We start from the raw sequence: 19,634 nt of genomic DNA, 5'->3' as shown, positions 1-19,634 counted from the left end.
ACTACAGTACAGTACTGTCATCAACTGAGCCCTGGAATTTCACTGTTTTGAGAATTTATCAAAAAGTGATGGCAAAGTTGTTTTATGTTTATGAGCAACAGGAACTCCTCTAAAGCAGGTGTTGCGTCTCCTTTACTGTAATTCTCAATGTGCTATCATTCATTGATGAAGGAGATGAATAAGATGACACTCAAAATAATAGTACTGAGGATTCAGAACCCCATCAGGAAAAAATAAATTGTAATTTTCATGTGCATTTCTCCAACTCGTCAATTTAAAAGGCTTAGAGAATGCACTCACTGTGGCCATGTCAATGGAAGCTGTCGCTTCATCCATGATGAGAATGCTGCTCTTGCGGACAAAGGCCCTGGCAAGGCAAAACAGCTGTCTCTGTCCAACGCTGAAATTCTCCCCACCTTCAGTGACAACGGCATCTAAATCAGAGGAAGAAGCAAGGATTTCATTAAAGAAATGCTACTAACATTTTCCATGGGCAAAGTAGTGAAAAACAGGTTAGATCATGTAACAGCTAGCTGGATATCACTTTGTACTGGTGCAAGGATTTCATATGTGAAAAGCAAAGATGATCCTGGGCCATCCTATTTTTGACAACAGATGGTAAATTACCTCCTTATAGTAGGATATAAAATATTGCTAAATATTTTGAAGACTGGAAGACCTTGGAGATTATTTAATTATGTAATCTAATTTTCCAAGAGATTATTTACTGTAATTATCTAAGGCCCAGAGAGATTAAGTGGCTTGCCCAAAATCACATAGCTCATTTATAGTAGAGCTTGATAAGAAACAGAATATTCTCAACTCCAAAACCCATTCTCTTTCCATTATACCATCCCACTGGACTATAAGCTCCAAGTAGGCAAAGACTGGGTTTGTTTTTGTTCATCATTGTATCCCCAGCACTTACCATGGTATCTGACTTAGTAGCTGAATAAAATACTGTTGCATGGATAAATGAATGTATCCTTATTATAATTTCCTTTTTTTGTTTCCATCTACATTTCATAAACTACTATTGTGAGTTTCAGATAAATGCTGTTTCCAAAATACCTCTTTTATTATAATTCAAACACTTTTTCATAGTATGAAAATGGAGGGGAAATTTCCATTATTTTATTCTCACTGAATCAAACTCTCATAATTTCTCACGCTTGGAGGCTATGCATTTATTCTCCAAATTTTAATTTATATAATAAGTAAGAAGGATGCTGGGGATGATGAATGTTCTTCACTAGAGTTGGCCTGAACTAGAACTTTATCAAGCAATGGATGTAATCTTTATTAAGACAATGAGCATAAACAATGTCCAATTACATAGTGTAAATACAATCCCCTGATGTTTACACTGCACTATAACCCCAAACACTATGCCCACGATTCAAAATAGGTGCATGCAGTTCTCATGTTAGTGAAGAGGACTATAATGATGTAATTGCCTGTCTTTCCAAATATTAACGGGGGGGCTCTAAATACCAAGGGAGAAAGGTCTATAAACATTATCAATTTCTCAAGTGGACTTGCTGGGCTCTCCAGAGGAGACATCAAAAATGATTATAGGAAAGTTCATCCAGACTTCTGGAATTACTTCCATAGTCTGACACTGGCAAGGTCCATAAAACTATCCTTAAAGACATGCTGTCTCAAATTTTGTTTATGAGATGCCTTCTCCCTGGGACTTAATTAAAATCATAAAAGGTATTGTTTTTGAGAAGGTCTTCTTTCCCAAAAAAACTAACAAATAAACATGGTGTTATTTTGTAGGCTGATTTTTTTTAAACTAGATGCCAAAACAACACAAACAATTTGGCAACTACATATTATGTATTAAAATTAGAATATCAACTAACTATTATCTTCCTGATTGCTTTCTTAAATGAGTTCAGATTTTAAGGAAGCAAAAGTCCAAAACCATAGATGTTCATTTCTATGAATTAAAGACTGTCTCGTGAACTCTCGGTTATTTCATTAATCATGCTGTTCTTTTGTTATTCACATGGCTCTTTTGTTCTGTCATCAGTTATTTACCAGAAACTGTACTACCTCTAAGACTGAATTTATATCAGTGCCTGTTTGAGTGCATGTTTCATCCATTACACAAGTGACAAAACTGATACTGCAGCAAGGTAATAGAAAATAATGTCTTCAAAAAAATTATGTTACGTAAATAAAAGGAACATGCCCTCCTGGCAGCAAAGAAAATGGCTGCCAATGTGGAGAAGTCCCCTGCTCCTAAAAGGCACCAAGCACTCTTTGAACCTAACAGCCTCTTCAGTCCCCTTTTCCATTTACTGAGGGTAAGTAAACGTGTAAATCACGTGACAGAATGACCACAAGGAAATATTCTGATTAAAGTGACCTGTACCCACCAATGGTGAAAAGACTAAAGATATAAATGTATTAATGGGAATATTTTGGAAGTGCTCACATGCAACCGAACGTTATACGGTTCATCCTGTTGTACTTTGTGCAAAATCATTAGATTCTGAAGTATCCTAATGACCTTTAGGAGATTATTTTAAATATAAGGGGATTTAACACTAGAATTATGTGATTCTAGCATAAAATGTAGATAGAGACATGTAGAATTAATTGCATATGTAAAAAATAAATGTATTTTTTAGAAAATATACCTAGACCTCCTGGTAGAGATTTGACCATATTCTTCAACTGAGCAATTTCTAGAGCTTCCCAGAGTCTGTCATCTGTGCATTTGCACTCTGGATCTAAATTAAATCTGTAGGGAAAAAAATCAGTTTATTAGTCAATAAATAAAAATAAAGGAATTTTTATGTATGTTTGCTTATCGCTATTCTTTCCTTAAAATGTAAGTCCTATTTGTTTTGTTTACTGCTGTATCCCCAGTATCTACAACAGTGCTTAGGACAGAGCAGGCATTCAATTCATGCTTGATGAATGAATGAATGACCTTAACGTCATGAAAAATGGGTTTTGATGATATAATTAGTAAGTTTATATGCATGATAAGATGTGGTAAAATTCATTACTTGGATTCATCCACTTTCATATTGTGTTTAATGTAACTCTAATAGTGTCTAGAAAATACTCCTACAGAACTGATGCTAAGTACATAAATCTATATGGGAACATATCATGCTATTTTGGATGAGCTGTGCTGCACTAACCACAATAGTAGTATTCATAATAAATATATTCAGAGATATAAATTTACTATGGTATTGCTAAATAACTTGATACATCCAGAACTTGTAATTAAATATCGAGCAATCTTCCACACATTTTCTCTTCAAGACAAGGAGTAATCAGTAAAAGGAGGTGGCAAATACTTCTTTGTAATTAAGTGGATGGAGGAGGGAAGCAAGAGAGAACAAAGAATGGATGAAATGAGAGAGATGATCTGGTAGATAATACCATGGTGGACTATGGAGTCAGACAAACTTTATTTGGAATCGCAGTTCTATCACTTACTAAGTGTATGAACTTGGGCAAGTTACAGCTTCTCTGAGGTTTAAAATCCTCATCTGTAAAATGGGGATCATAATATGTACACTAGAGCAATGCTTTGAGGATTTAATGAGACAATGTATCTAAAGCACCTAGGAGGTAGTAGATATTTCCATTCTTTTCCTTTTTTTTTTTTCCCCGTGGGAAACTGCAAACCAGGCAGGGAGAAGATTGTAGCAGCTTCTTAAAAACAATTTTGGCTGAAATAAAAGTTGTGAGGGATAGGGGAATCAAAGTATTAACCAAATTCAATATCTGCAGAGGCTAGGCCAGACGTACAAGAGACAGGCAGGCTATCTTTAGGGTGAAACACCTCAGAAACGTCTACTAAGAATCATTGCCCCCAAATACAGAGGCAAAAGTGACTTTTGTAGAATCAAACTAAGAGAGAAGAGCTCCTATAGACATAAAGGATTGGCTTCTATAGGTTAATTTAGCAACTCTAGGGTTTCCCAATCCAAACTGTTGGACAGAATATTTGATCTTACTATCTTGATAATGTCATTTCATACCTACCTGAAAAGCAATTCTAAGCAAAACTCTCCTATGAGCCAAAGGGTAAATCCTGAGGCACTCGGGTTTCTGCTGAATACATCACCTACCTAATAGAACCACTGAATAGTATGGGATCCTGCAGAATGATTGAAAGTCTAGAACGCAGTGTGTGCAGCGGTAGTTTGGAAATGTCTATACCGTCAATGACAATCTTTCCTGTTAGAGAGAAACAAAAATGAGAGGCAAGCAGTAAAATCACAAGGAAAATAATATTTGTTTACAAATTGAAAGTACTTTCCTAGTTCAGGGTTGAAATTCAGAAGATGAAGCTTTGCATTTAAGTATTAAAAACATTATACCTCTCTAAGAAAAATATACCTTTGGATGATATTTTCTCTTTCTTAGGTATTTTCTCATAAAGGGATTTTGAGGTTTTTTTTCAGTTTATGTGATTCATACAAACCAGAAGTACTTTTTTTCCATTAGTGGGTCCTCTTCCTTCCAATATTCCCTGATCCTGGTTCCCTGCTTAGTTTTCCTTCATAGGACATTTTATATACATTTTCTGATCTTTTTTATTGTCTCTCGCCCCCAACTAGAATATAAGCTCCCTGGAGGCAAGGGTTTTTGTCTGTCTTACTCACTCCTGTGTTGACTGAACAGTATAGTATACTACAAATAAAAAAGTAAATTCTATGATGCAGACATCAAATTTTAATGAATTTCTCCATACTGTACATAGACTTATAGAGACTTGTGCAATCTTGATGTCCTCTTCTCAACTTGATAGATATATTTTATCGTATCATTTTGTGCAAAGACAATATTGCCCTATGAGATGAGTGTGCCAGGTGAAGAATGGCAGCTTGGTAGCTGGAATCCCTTTTCCAGCTGGATTTAGATTCAAGAGCAGGCAAGGTGATTAGCTTAAACTTTCTTTCAGGAATAATATATGATCTACTAAAACCTTAATAGCCTAATGCAATTAAAAACAGAATTAGTCATTGATAGTCCACACGGGACCTGAAATGATGTTTCTGGACTCACGAGCATTAGGCTAATCTAATAGGTTCAGTCATAACCACAGTTTTTAAAAGAAAAGTGTCCATCATCTTTGGATCGTGTAATTGACTTAAAATGCAAATCCCACTGAAAATCCTTAAAGTATTTGCATATTATTATGAGCCATGGAAAGAGCAAGCTGCTAACTCACCAGCAGATGCTTACCCTGTTCCTGAATCTCAACCCCAAAGAGACTGCAATTACCCCAGTTCAACTTTGTTGTTCAGAAACTCACCTCTTTATCTCAAGAGCTGTTGTGTAGATTAAATTAAATAATATCAACTGCCCAGTACAATAAAAATGTAAAGCAGTATCGTCATCATCATAGTCATTACAGATAATAATAGTAAGCACTTCCTTGGTCAAAGATGGTCCAGCACACTGCTGGATCCCCTGTCATTCAAGATGGCTTATGTGCTGGCCTATTTATAGGCCACTTGATAGACTAAATAATGTGACATATTGTTTCTAAAGCAAAGATTAAATTATTTCCATGTATCATATTATTAATAGTTTTGTGGATGAATAAATATTTTTGTATATTGTCAACACGTGCTTGCATTTTACAGCAAAGGTTGCCTCCTCACAAAGTGCTTAACATCGTTAAACAATGTTATTAAGAAGATGATGGTAAGAGTCATGCATCAAAATTAAAAATGCAGATTACTTATCTCCTTGCATTTTTTTCCTTTGATGGAAAGAGATATATTTTTAGTTTGTGAGAAGCCAGCCAATCTTCCTCGTGAAATGCTACCTCCAACTGTTGCTATTCCAAATGGGTGGCCTTGTTTTCATTCTACCAGTTTATTAGAATTCTTTAACAAAAATCTCTACAGCTGAGGGCAGGGCTAATAATTTTATTTCCCTAATTCTATGTTCTTTCTTTGCTTCTGGACTGTTTATCAGGAATACCTGCCTCAAACCGTGGGCTGTAGGACAGAAAGTCCTTATAAATATTTGCTTCTTATTTCTGCAGGGTTAGATAAGTTGATGTTGCATTTTTTAAAGGGAAAGCATCACAGGGCCAGTGAAAAAATTTACTTAGTAACTCACCATCAAATATATCAACCATTCTGAAGAAAGCCAGAGATAATGATGACTTCCCACTGCCAGTGCGACCACATATGCCCACCTAAAAAAGCAACTGTCACTCAGAGAGAAGAGGACTCAGACAAAAGACAGAAAATGGGCAAAAGTATTTTTAACTTAGACCAGATACCATAGTGAAACTGCAATTCTATTCAAATAGTTACATTAAAACATCATTCCCTTCTCAGATCTCCCTTACAGATTATCATTTTTAAGATAAAAAGATGGATGGAGTCCTCACCAAATCTTCAGTGATTCCATTCTAACTCTTTTTATTTGTATGTGGTTGTGTTGTTTTTCCTTTGTGGCTTAATTTTTGCATTTAGTATATTGTTGATCTAATAAGTACTCCATTTTATCTTAGAAATGATTTTATAATAAAAAATATAATGAGTCTATTTTTTTCTGTACCCTTGCTCTTTTTAAAATAACTGAAATAAATCATTTGGGGACTAGAGTTACTACAAATGCAAAAGTTCTCAAGGGGATGTCTGGTATGGCTATGAGCCAGAAGCCAGAAATTTTGAAAAACACATGTATTGTTGACTTTCTTGATCTTCATGGGAGGCTAATAAATGGCAATAAACTTAGAGAACGTGTATTTGATCTTGATCCTATCTCTCCCTTTTCTCTTTTATGTAGATAATTTGACCTGTAAAGTGTAGGGAATACTACGTGAGCCCAGTGAGAATATACTTGGCTGGGATGTCTGAAGAGCTTAGGTGCTGATGGAATGGTTCTTTTAGAGGTTTTGTATGAAATAAATCAAATGGCAGTAAGCTCCATACCTTTTGCCCAGGTTTGATGTAAGCCTTGACGTGTTTAAGAACAGGTTTCAGATTATTTTCATATCTGACACACAGATCATGAATCTTGATCTCCCCTTCCTGCGGCCAATGTTCTGGAACTTGAGAAGGATCTAGGGGATGAAGGTGGAGTAGGGGAAAACAGAGAGAGAGAGAAAGAGGGAGGGGTAGAAAGAAACACATGCATACTTACATATATTTACACATACAAATATATAAATTTTTTCTAAATTTAAAGTAATACTGAACAAAATTCTGGTTTTTCTTAATAAAAATTACATTCAAAGTAAAGGCCTCTTGATTAAGAACTTTCAAAAATAGTTTTTTTGTATTTGTTTTTGGAGCACTAAACAGCATCATGTCTCTTCAGCATTTCATCACTCAATTCTAGTCAAGATAGTTCATCTGTGAATTGATTCATTTCTTCAGTCAGTTGGTCATCAAACACTTAAGTGCTTAAAATGTGAGAGGTGTTGTGCAAGGTGTTAGGAATGTGGAGAGGAAAGGCACACCTCAAGGTTCTCACTGTGTCCCAGGAGAAGCATACAAGTCAGTCAGCATCTACAGTACTGCATGGAGGGTCACATGGTGGAGACCAACCTAAGGGGCTCTGGGAGCCCAGATGATGCTAACTCGAGAGTTCCAGGAAAGTTTCAAAAGGAGATGGTGCCTGAGATAAACCTTAAAGAGTAAAGGATGGGAAAATTTGTTTCAAATATATGTAGAGAGAAGAATAAAGATAAAAAGAATGCATACCATGTTGGTATGGCCAGAGTGCAAGCTGTGTGGATAGATGATGAGAGATGAGACTAGGTAGGTGGGCAATGGTTGACTAATGAAGGGCCTAGTGGTCTTAGCTAAGTTATCTGGATTTTGCCCCTGAAGACCTGGAAAGTTATTGAAGGATTTAGGCAAAGGAATGCATTTTAAGCATGAGATTTGCAGTTAAGAAATATTATTCTGTCTTCAGTATTGAATTTCCTGCCAATTTTATTCTAGCAAAGCTGAGAATTTCAGTCAGTATTTTAAGATCCAAGTGTCGTGACATTTAAGTTAATAAGGTCTTGAGAAAGAGAATTTAATAGTTCATAGTTTAGACTGATAATTAATGTAATAAAGTCTAAATATTTTTATAATTCTCTTTAAATGTTACTAAATAATCCATTTGGACACTGGTTGTATCCAAGACATTTCAGTCCTAAAGAGTCATATCATTTCAGGTCTACCTAGTCAAGCAAAGTCCAGATGAGAAGGGATTCTCCGGATATTGAAGTGGAAAACAAAAACAAAAATGACAATGTGTCTGACACACAACTAATATTTGTATAAAATAAATATATAAGTGAAACAAAATAATATTCAGAACAATACCCATGGTGCCTTCATAGTTCTCAGACTCCATAGTCAAGAAACTGTTCACTTTCTTCACTGCTCCCATCTGGACCTCCAGGTCAGCCAAGTTCCTCACAACCCAATTCAGATAATTGGTTATCTGTGTCAGGTGATAAAAAAATTAACACATTTAAAATGAAGTAGCAATTTTTGCAGTCAGTAGATATTTGGAGATAGAATGACTTGGACAGTTCGTGTACATCGTGTGGTACAATTCATAAGTGCTGCAGGATATCAGAGACCAGAGACGATGTCACAGGAGAAAGTGGGCAAAGAAGGTGTCTGCTCTTCTTCAAGGGGCCTCAAATGTCGCTGTTTCATGAAGTCCCAATTTCTCTGCACAACTGATACTTGTTTGTGTTTCTGGTGCACTTAACTCATTTATATTCATTCATTTTAGTGTCCCCAAAAGGGTTGTGAGCAACTCAGGACAGGGATCCCAAACAGCCTTGGGGGCGCTCTGACCGTGGGGTGTGAGAGTTTCTAAAAATTGGTTCACAATATCAGATATGAATCCACGCTGTCATAGAATGCTGAGTTTGGACCCAAATCTACTGTTATTTACAAGATATCATTTTGTTATGAAGTTCAAATTTCTTCTCTAACATCCATGAATAAGAGTTGAGAATAACTATGGAAAGTACCTCCAACATTGCATGAAAAGAGAGAAAAATTCATGCATACCTACCGTAAGTGCATACAGAAGACCCAAGCCCACCAATCCAGAACTGGAAGACCCACTAATAGATGCAATAGATGCAGTGAGGACAATGCAAGCTCCCAGATAATCCTAAAAAAGAGCAAGAAAAAATATTAACAGATTTTTCCCAAGTTCTTAAACCAAAGCTCCCAATCAACTTAGAGAGACGATCACTAGGAGACTACACGTCACTCCTTGTACATACTGTTAAGTTTCAGAGAAAGGTTATCTAAGATATAGAAGAATGATAACTCACACAATTAGGGCTGCAATGGGAGCCATGCAGGGCTCTCATTATATCCATGTAGATATGCGTTCAGAGAAGTTAAAATACCTTGCCAGAAATTAAGCTGTAATTTGTGGCACAACTAGGATCAGACATAGCGCTTCCTTTTTTTCCCCACCTTTTCTACTGCATTGTGTTGCCAGATGAGCAATTATTTTGGGACTTGATTTTCTACCTTAAATTTCATGCGTGCTTATGCCAGGGTTGGGATTAGCAAACTTGAGGGCTAAACCAAGGCCCTTGTAGAAATTCGCCTCTGATTGATTTGTTGGAATTTATATTTGAACTTTTTCTCAACTATCTGGGCTCAGAGTCTGGGACATTAAATCTACAGATTTCAAGGAAATAAGAATAAGGGTAATATTTGCTCCTAAATTAAAAGTATGGGCATGTCTTAGGGTATCTGAATTGTCTATGATTCAATGATAAACTCTTTTGCGAAATTTTAAAAATTCATTAAGGCCAGCCTTAAACTCGAAGGAGAGATAGGGGACATCTGTCCATTTTCTAACAACTGCTTCCTTCCCCATTTCCCAGCATTCTTAGATATTGATATGTCTTATCATTCAAAAAAGAAATCTTAAACACTTGTCATGCTGATGTGTCACACATCCCAGAAGCAGGAAGAATTTCAGGCATGAGCACTTTCTAGAATTATCTCAAGTCTCATCTCACTGGTGATGACCTTCTCCAGCTAGATACATCTCTGATCCCTCAAAAACAAACAAACAAAGTAACTAGGTGATAAGACTTTAATGACAGTAATGAAGTGTTTTACATGCTGCAGTCAACAAATGAAGTTTCTCAAATCAGCTCACATGTGCGTATTCCTGCCTCTTTTTAGAATAGCTCCAAATATCAAACTTTTGGGGAGCAATCACTGATCTCAGAGATTTGAACCAGAGATCTGCCTTCAAATGCTGGCTTTGCCTATTACCAGCTAGTCATGTCATTTCACTCCCTTGAGACTCAGTTTCTTCTTTGGAAAATAGAAATGACATCCAATTCACAGGGATTTTGAAAGGAATAAAAATGTTATATACCAGTTAGATTTCCCCACCTCCCTGTATCAGGGTGTCTTGTTTCCGCTTACAAAGGTTTGAAGCAAGTTTAAAAGTCTGTGTGCGTCGTAAAACATCAAAGGTTAAAATAGGCACTAAAATTTAATTCCATAATGATTCCCATGATCTTTACAAAGAATAAAGAAAGAGATCATGCAGAGTTAATCCCTTGAGGCAGTAAATTCCACAGAGGTAGTAAATATTCCTTTGATCGCTTCTTCTTCCAGGTACCCATTTGTTAACAACTTGTCACATCCCAGTAAGACAGTTCTTCCTCTTTTTCCCTTTATTTGAAGCAACAACTATATGGATGCAGAATCTAACCCGTCTGGGCTGCTCTTTTATATTTTATAAATGCCAGTGTGTTCCCAAAATACTTCTAAAATATTTACAGGAATATGAATTATTTCTTCTAGCTTTCTTGTGTAAAGTTAATACTTTCAAACTTATGTTATAAATTTGTTATTTCCATATTATCTTTTCAAAAAAGACTCATAAAGAGTTTCTGTGGTTAAGTCTCAGAAACGAAGTTAGTACCAGAGGATACTTCCAGCAAAGTGCTCCCAGTTCGATATAAAGAAATATGCCATTTGGCTTCTGAGAAATTTCTGTGGGCAACATATATGTTAAGGGTTTGAAGCATGGCATGTTTTTATTAATCTTTATTCTCTACTTCCTCCCAGGTGACCTCATTGGGAAGAAGAGCCTCATTCATTCATGCATCCATCCTTTCATTCACTCATAAATTCTTTTAAAAGTGAAAGTTCATATAACTTCCCTGTTTAGAATTATCAATGCCTTCCTACTGCACTTATAATGAATTCAGGCTTTGATGAATTTCAAAGCCTTAAATAACACAAAGTCTGGATTCTAGACCCTGCCTCCTCTGACCTTATCTGAGATTCCTTTCCTGCTCCTTCACTCTGCTCGGACCACGCTGGTCTTCCTGTTCTTGGGAACACACCCACTTTGTTTCTGCCAAGGGTGCTTCCCACAGGTCTCTGATACCATGCTCCTTCTTATCATTTAAGAGTCAGCTCAAATATCACCTCTTTGGAGAGGCCTTCCTTTCTTGGCCCCACCTCCAGCTCTGGAGCTGTTTTTTTTATCCCATTGTCCTGTTTTATTTTCCTCCCACCACTTAGAGCTATCTGAAATGATCTTATTTGCTTATTTGTTTACATATTCATTGTTTATCTACTCTCACTAGAATCTAAGTTCCACGAAGACAGCATCTTGGTCTAAATTTTTACCACCATTATCTCCAGCAAGAGGAATAATGCCAAGTACCTTATTAAGGTCTAATAATTCTTTCTTTCTTTTTTTTTTTTGCTGAGGAAGACTGGCCCTGGGCTAACATCCATGCCCATCTTCCTCCACTTTATATGGGATGCCTGCCACAGCATGGCCTGACAAGCAGTGCGTTGGTGCATGCCTGGGATCCGAACCGGCGAACCCCGGGCCGCTGCAGCGGAGCGCACGCACTTAACCTCTTGCGCCACTGGGCCGGCCCCGAGGTCTAATAATTCTTTATGGAATTAATGACTGGATAAATAAATTCATCCCTTCATAAAACATTCACTGAGTTTTTCCATGAGCCAAATATCTTCTGACTTTTTTAAGGATTCCTATGAATGATTTAATTCTCCACCAGTCCCTTTTCCAGACTTTAAGAGTTAAACACATAAAAATATTACAAGGATGCGTTTTTGATAAAGTGGGAAGTCCAACATGAAGTTTTAGGATCTTTAATCCCCCACGTAGAACTGTAATATGACTATCTTTTAGAAAGCTTTGCTGTGCATATTCTAAAGTGAAAAGCACACTTACTTAGGCCATGAACTTTATCATCCAGTTCCAAATTATTATTATTATTTACTATTTTAATTGTGGAGGAAAAACTCATAAAACACTGTGTTCTACGTTACAAAGAGCAGATCTTAATAGGACTAGACTAGAACAAGGCCAACTGAAACAAGAAAATAATCACGGAGTCTCAATAAATGGAAATTAAACAGTAGGCTTAATATAAATATTATAAAAGAAATGCAAAACATTATGCACTCAATGTCTCTCACTCTTTCTCTTTCTCTCTCTCTCTGTTAAATTAATCTACTATGGAATATTTGTATTCTATATTGGGCCCTGGATTCACCCATTATATAGAACTAAACGGTAGACTCAATTAGATGATTACTTAAACCGCTTTCTACTGAATTAAAATGGTAATTTTGGTAATAGATAGGCAGCCTTATCCTGGCAATAGAGCCAGCAAGAGAAGTGAAAACGGATGAAGGGAGGGAAGTGAGAAGGCTGATTAATAAGTTAGAGTCAATGTATATTTTCTGGGTCTCTTTCACATGGCTAATGTTTTCAAAACTACTTGTAATGTGTTTAGTATGATCATTAGACATGATTATTTTAATTATTAGTCCAGTAAATAAAATACGCCAAAATTTATATGAAAAGATAATGTATAGAGATAATGTTTTTGACACCTCAGAATAAGGCATAGCTTTTTGAGGTATATTTACAGCAAATTTTTCAAGGGATGAACCCATTTTCAAGATCAACAATCTACTAACTTCAAATAGAAATGAAAGCTCAAAAGCCAGTATGTCTGCAGTTTAGTATCTATAATAAAGTTATTTTATTTATTATAAAAATATTCTTTATCCTTTTTGTTTTTTTAGAAAGCTATTATTGTTGTCTTTTAGTTATACCAAGTAGATACTTTTCAGCTCACTCCTAGATTATTACCAGTGCTCAAAATTGGAAATTTTCTGGAGGCATTTGATCAGAATTTTACCTTCCTCTGCATAAGAGAGGAAGCTCCTTTGTGCACAATGTTTATCAAGAAATCTTCTAGCAAAATCACTAAATTCCAATAAGTTTCCTACAAATAGTAAAGGAGTATAGAAATGTGAAGTTGATAGATAATGTAAGAGGGTTATGTTAGCTCCCATTTTCCACTTCCTTTACCATTAAACTTAACAAGTCTAATGAATTACAAAGTGACTTTACAGTTACACCTTTCCTTTCCTCTCAAATATGTGAACAACAAAATGGCTTAAAGGCAATAAGTTAAGAAAAGAGAAGGAGATGGTCTGAATAGCTCTCACACAGAGCAAATACTTAGGGATCGCTAGCAGCATTTATTCTACTGCTAAGGCCTTACACATCCCAACCGATCAATTCAATGAGAAAATACATATGGTCAACACAATACAATGGAATGAGAGATTCAACTTAGGAAATGGAAGCTACTACATATGTGAATTACCCACTCTCAAAGAGAGCCCAATCTCAGGGCATTTTATCTGTATAGTGATAAATTTTAGCTTCCCTAAATTTGTGAATTCAACACTCCCCTCCAGAAGGAAAGCCTTTGATTCTCAAGTCAAAAGAGAGGCCTCATCAGATTCCTAGTAATTCAATGACATCTATCTATAGGTGGGATTATAGTGAAATTATAGTTTTCTATAAAACAGACTTGTAAATAGTTAATAGCAACACAATCTCTTTCCTTCACATAGCCCTCAGAAGTCCATGGTACTGCTGAGTGTCCCAGAAAATAAATTAGGGCTTGCAAATTACAAGATCAGTGCGCACCTATCACAGAATTAGGAACACCCAAAAAAGCTCCATGCAGTTTCACAAAATAGACTCTCGTGCAAGCTCATCCTGAAGACTATTTTCACTTTAGCCTGTTGCTTCTAAAAACCTTTTTTTGGCCTCCTGACGTGAATTTTCTTTTATCCTTTCACCACACAGCAAGACAAAGCCTTGGAAAGACAGTCTTTAGATAGAGTTACACAATTTTCGCAAGTGGAAACACCGATGCCAAAGAACTGGAATTGTTTAGTGCAGAGGGATGAAGAGAAAATGCTGTGCTGAACGAAAGAACGTAAGCAGCATTCAAAGGTTAGAAAGGAGTGACACACTGCACACAACTGTGGCCCACTTCGCTCGGCACCCAGAGGAAAACCATTTCCCTCTGCTGCCAGAGCAAGCCGGGTGGTCACAGTCTGGCTACTTTTCCACCAGCCAAATTATTTTATTCTTTTAGACTCTTGTCCCTTTTTGATTTGAGTGTCTTGTGACCTTTATTTTTTTCCCAATTCAAAATGAATTGAAATGAATTGGTGGGCAGGGCTAAATCTTCCATAGGGAAACCTGTTTACCCAAAGAAAGGGAATAACTTGAGATTGTCTTGACTCAGACATAACATGACCAGGAAAAGAAGCAAGGGCTATATATTTAAAAAATATTAGATAATAAACAGAAATTGGATGAGGCTCAGGGATCTTCCCAAATTCGACAAAAGGTGTTTTACTCTGGTTTCCCTTTCTTCCTTCTCCTTGAGATTTTCTTTCCATAGAATTCAATGGCATTGCCGGGGAAAGCTAAAATTGGGAATGAAGAGAAAGGAAAGAGCCTCAGAAAGCTATAGTAAGCTTTCTCCTCTTTCTCTCCATTAAGGTGCTGAGTCTCTGAGTTAGAGTTGGTGAAATCCCCAGATCTGCATCAGAAAATCTTGCTTGCCTCTTTTCACTTATGCCCAATGCTGTACCTCTCGTAGTACCATTTTAGTTGTGTTTTTGCTGTGGGAACTCCAAGAATATTTGCTATAAGCAGACATTTTTGTTAATTCACTGAGTAAAATGGCAAAGAATAGGGAACAGAGGGGGTTGTGTTGATTCTGTGGATAAGATCCATGCAGATTCACTGAGCCAAATAGAAGTTTTCATTACTTATTTTTTAAAAATGACTTACAAGGCAGAATATGTCCAGCTGTGGGGTTGAGAGAGCAGTTCACACCCTGGTCTCCAAGGCCCTGTATCTCAACATTCATTTTTCTGACACAAGATCCATTTATTTCAAACTGGAATTGTGTCTCCAGTGACGTGGACACGTCCACAGAAGCACAGTAGTAATGAGGTCATTTATATGTGTACAACTGGGAGAAAGGTTATTTCCTAATAGGAGTCATCTCTTTTATTTATTCAATACTCCTACTGTGGCATATGTTCTTGGATTATAGCATTTATATTCAAATAAATATTCTAGTATTCTAATATTCTAAATATTCTGGCTCTAAAGAAAACTCTCAATGTACTCATAAGAACAGAAAGAGAGTGAATCTGACTGGTTTTAAGTAGGATCTCAGGGATTGTCAAGAGGGATGTGTGTGTGTGTGTGTGTACATATCCACATAAACTTATTGACACTAAATACAATAGACAAAGGAGACAAATCATACACAAAGGACTTTGAAAGTTGACTTCTGTCAGCAGATATGCCTGAAAATTTGCAATAAATCAATAAGTTTCTTATCAAAATTTATCTTTACCCAACAGAAATAGAAGCGAAAGATTCCTTATTTTTTTATATTGGTTTTTAAGGGAGAGTTCTGGTAATGAGACTAGATAGCAAATCTTGGAAGAATTATAATATACAGAAAACAAAGAAAAGACATAATAACAAATGTATTATAAAGTAATAGAGTGAACGGCAGATTCTGCCCTTCTTGTTGCAAATATCAGTATTTTCTTCAGGTTCCTACACGTGGAACTAGAATTCTTTTATATTCAGGTAGGTCCAGCTGCCTTTTCACGTGGGGGTTAAAGTAGTGGGTTGTGAGTCAAGTGAACTAACCCATTCTGAATCTGGCTGCTGTTCCTCTCTAATTTTTCCTGACCTCCTCTTTCTTGGCAGCCTGAAGGCTCTAATATCTTGTCTTCTGGCTATGAGAGCAGAACATATGGTTTGCTTGAAGGTTCCTGTTGACCACTCGTCCATTAACCTGATGGTAGGAAGTGCTACAGAGCAGAAACAGGAGTCAAGTAAGACACTCACTTCAAGTCCAAAGCAAACACACCTGCCCCCTGAAAACATACTTGACCTCCAAGTTTAGGAAAATCAAATACAAAGGGAGCTACTGACATTCTTCCCTTGTGATCTGGGGACATTCTTTCATTAAGCTACCTCATCATTAATTCTGTTATTCGCATGATTGTTTTTTCCTTAGAGAAAAGAGAAATTTAAACAAACAAACAGAAGCTTAAAATAAGGATTTAGAGTCCAGATAGGATCTAGGAATAATGTTTTGGTTTTGTTATAAATCCTAAGCAACATTTCACCTGCCTTTATGTTATCCATAGGTAATTCAGGAGACAGTCTGTCCCGCCCCCATAGCTACCTAGAGAGAATTTCTTATCAACAATCAATGCTTCTATCTAACATCTTTGAAATATAATTGTGTTATGTTGCCAAATAATTTCTACATAATAACTAATATAGTGGTAGAGAATCTCTGTAAACCAGTGAGAAATCATGACAACTAAAGCTCACGATTCCACATCAATCTGTATCCATCCATCAGCAACTCAGATTTTAACTTGAACTCCTTCATTTCAACCTTATCAAATTCCCTTTTCCACCTGCCCTCTTTGATCTATTGAGTTTTGAAAGAAAGCCTGCATATAGTAGAGATGCTTAATTGGTGGAAGTGACGTCTAAGAATAGTACAGATAAATTCCCTTTCCTTTTCACAAATGGATAGATAATTATTAAAAAAAAAAAAAAGATTACAGTCAACTCATCATTACCACCAAAGGAGCTTATTCATACTACAGATTACGCAGACCAGGCTGCAAACTATATTCTCTTCCCTCTAGAACTTGTGTCTCATCTGTCTCCTACTCCATACTCCAGCTGGTTGGCTTATTAACCACTTACCAGGTCAGTTACCGTTTCCATTCCTTTACTCATTCATCCACCCATTCAAAAGATATGTTGAGTGCATTTGCTAATCAGTGAGCTAGAGGATTTATATTATTATTTTTAATCCTAACACCTCCAAGAGGTACAAATTTTTATTCCTATTTTATAAATAGGGAACTGGGACTCAAATAAATTAGTTAACTTGCTAGACCAACTCTGCACAATGCCAAAGCTTGTGCTGGTTCTCCTACTTCACATGGGAGAGGAGAAGGCAATAGTTGCTTAACTGCAGTTTTTTACATTTTGTGCAAACGTGATCCTCCATTGGCTTAATAATTTTATTTATTTATTTTTTCCCCCCAAAGCTCCAGTAGATAGTTGTATGTCACAGCTGCACATCCTTCTAGTTGCTGTATGTGGGACGCGGCCTCAGCATGGCCGGAGAAGCAGTGCATCGGTGCACGCCCGGGATCCGAACCCAGGCCGCCAGCAGCGGAGCGCGTGCACTTAACCGCTAAGCCACGGGGCCGGCCCCCTCCATTGGCTTAAAACACAAAAAGTTGCCATCTCTTCCAGGCCTGTCCAGCTCAGTGAAGGAAATTAGTACATCTGTTTACTTGTCAAATTTGCTCTTTTGAAAAAAAACGGAACTTATACAAATATGTGCCGTTCCATTAACATATGTAATCTAGAGACTAATGAACCTGAAATGAATTTTTGCTTTTCAGGCTATTTGTCTTGCCATTAGCTAAAACATTATGACAAATTTCATCTGTAATGTAAACAAACTTGAGCTATTTTAAAGTCCAGAAAATGTGAAGTTAGTGCTGAATCTGAGTGGAAGACTAATTTTTACAACTGTCTCCCTCTTTGCATCAGGCCTCTTCTCTGTTTGGTTTCCATTTCGAAATCATGAGATGAACGTACCGTTCTGACCTCTAGCCATCTGTTGGCAGCGGAGAGAAATAAGTAGGCAATGTTGTTTGTGTCCGTCAGTTCCAGCATACGTTGCTTAAATCTGGTTTCATGCCTGCAGAAAACAAAAATATTATGATGTTAGCCACACAACAGGAGAAATAATAAAAAACAGCCACACTTACTACTACACTATTTACTCAACATAGTGACAAACTGTTGGGATGAATGACTAACTAGTAAACGGGCTCCCACTTCAAAATAAAGCCCAACTGCTACCGCTCTGCTGCACCCTGACTTAGAGATGGTGTGGTCCCGTGTTTCCTCCCTTTCTCAGACCCCCGCTGCGAAAAAGAATCTTTCTGATGACAAAGTCCTATTAAAGATCATTTCATAAATTTCCATGTAATTGTTGTAGCCGTGAAAACAAGGCATGGCCTATGTTGCAAGGGCCTTACAAAAACCAGGATAAGTTGTACAGAAATGTAACATGCTCTGCCTACTTTTTATTGCATTTATTTTACTTGTCCAAATGGCACGGTTAGTTGGGTGGGAGGTGCTGGATGAAAACCAGGGAAGAGAGGAAACTATGCATTTGTAGCAAACTCATACATACTTTTAAATTCCTCTTTTTGGGGGCCGCCCCAGGGGTGTAGCGGTTAAGTGCACGCACCCAGGGCTCAGATCCCAGGCGTGCACTGAGGCACCACTTGTCAAGCCATGCTGTGGCGGCGTCCCATATAAAGTGGAGGAAGATGGGCACGGATGTTAGCCCAGGGCCAGTCTTCCTCAGCAAAAAGAGGAGGATTGGCGACAGATGTTAGCTCAGGGCTAATCTTCCTCACACACAAAAATAAATAAATAAATTCCTCTTTTTGCCTGGTGTTTTTTGGGAACCAAAGAAACTGGGGTGACAAGAAGCAGAGGATGGGAGTCCTTGGAGATGGCAGATGTGCTTGTTAAATAAGGTATCTTATGCCCCAAAGCTCCAAACTATTTGTAAGGATGGTCATTGCACAAAAGGAACTCTTGGTCTACAGTCCTAACAGGGTTCTATGACACATACAGTTTAGGTATTGATCCTTGACCAGATTAAGGTCGTTCTTGGTGAACAACATAATCAGACCAAATTCTGTGTTACAGAAACTTCTAATAAAAACCTTATCCATTTGAACTTGTGAGCTACTCTCTCACAGAAACTCATGTTAAATGTGAAAAATCTTTCCTAAATCACAAAAATAGTCTCTTTTCATTTTTCAATTATTTTCTCTGAATAACAGTAACAATGGGAAGCTGAATAATATAATCAAAATAAGTGGTTTGAAGGTTGGAGGAAATGCCAAATCAGAATGTGGTTTATTCACTCTCTGAGGCCATGGCTGATCTTATATAGATCTCCTGTCCGTGAGTTATGTTTACAAGCAATAGTTAAATTTCATCTGATAGCCCGGCGGTGATTCCTGTTTGATAAAGACTGCCATAAGTCCCCCCATATCTTCAAATCAATTTGCAAAACTTTACAATAAACCATCACTTATGTCAAAGAATGAAGAAGTCTTGGGTGGGGTGTTCACTTGGCCCCTGAAACCATCCATACA

General features: G+C 37.1%; 1 protein-coding gene across 1 annotated transcript in view; it reads right to left on the bottom strand.

The window, feature by feature from the left end:
- ABCC9 (ATP binding cassette subfamily C member 9) overlaps window positions 1–19,634 on the bottom strand; it is a 120,092-nt gene that overhangs the window by 6,978 nt on the left and 93,480 nt on the right. The window contains exons 31-38 of the mRNA XM_058558664.1: window positions 18,049–18,151; window positions 9,037–9,138; window positions 8,328–8,448; window positions 6,939–7,069; window positions 6,115–6,193; window positions 4,107–4,215; window positions 2,652–2,755; window positions 301–434 (exon numbers count right to left, since the gene is read on the bottom strand). Of these exons, the coding sequence (XP_058414647.1) occupies window positions 301–434; window positions 2,652–2,755; window positions 4,107–4,215; window positions 6,115–6,193; window positions 6,939–7,069; window positions 8,328–8,448; window positions 9,037–9,138; window positions 18,049–18,151 (883 nt within the window). The remainder of the gene's footprint in view (window positions 1–300; window positions 435–2,651; window positions 2,756–4,106; window positions 4,216–6,114; window positions 6,194–6,938; window positions 7,070–8,327; window positions 8,449–9,036; window positions 9,139–18,048; window positions 18,152–19,634) is intronic.

This window comes from Diceros bicornis, chromosome 17 (assembly GCF_020826845.1).
Source record: "Diceros bicornis minor isolate mBicDic1 chromosome 17, mDicBic1.mat.cur, whole genome shotgun sequence".
In the NCBI taxonomy this organism is placed as follows: Eukaryota; Metazoa; Chordata; class Mammalia; order Perissodactyla; family Rhinocerotidae; genus Diceros; species Diceros bicornis.
This window is presented reverse-complemented; position numbering and strand designations above follow the sequence as displayed.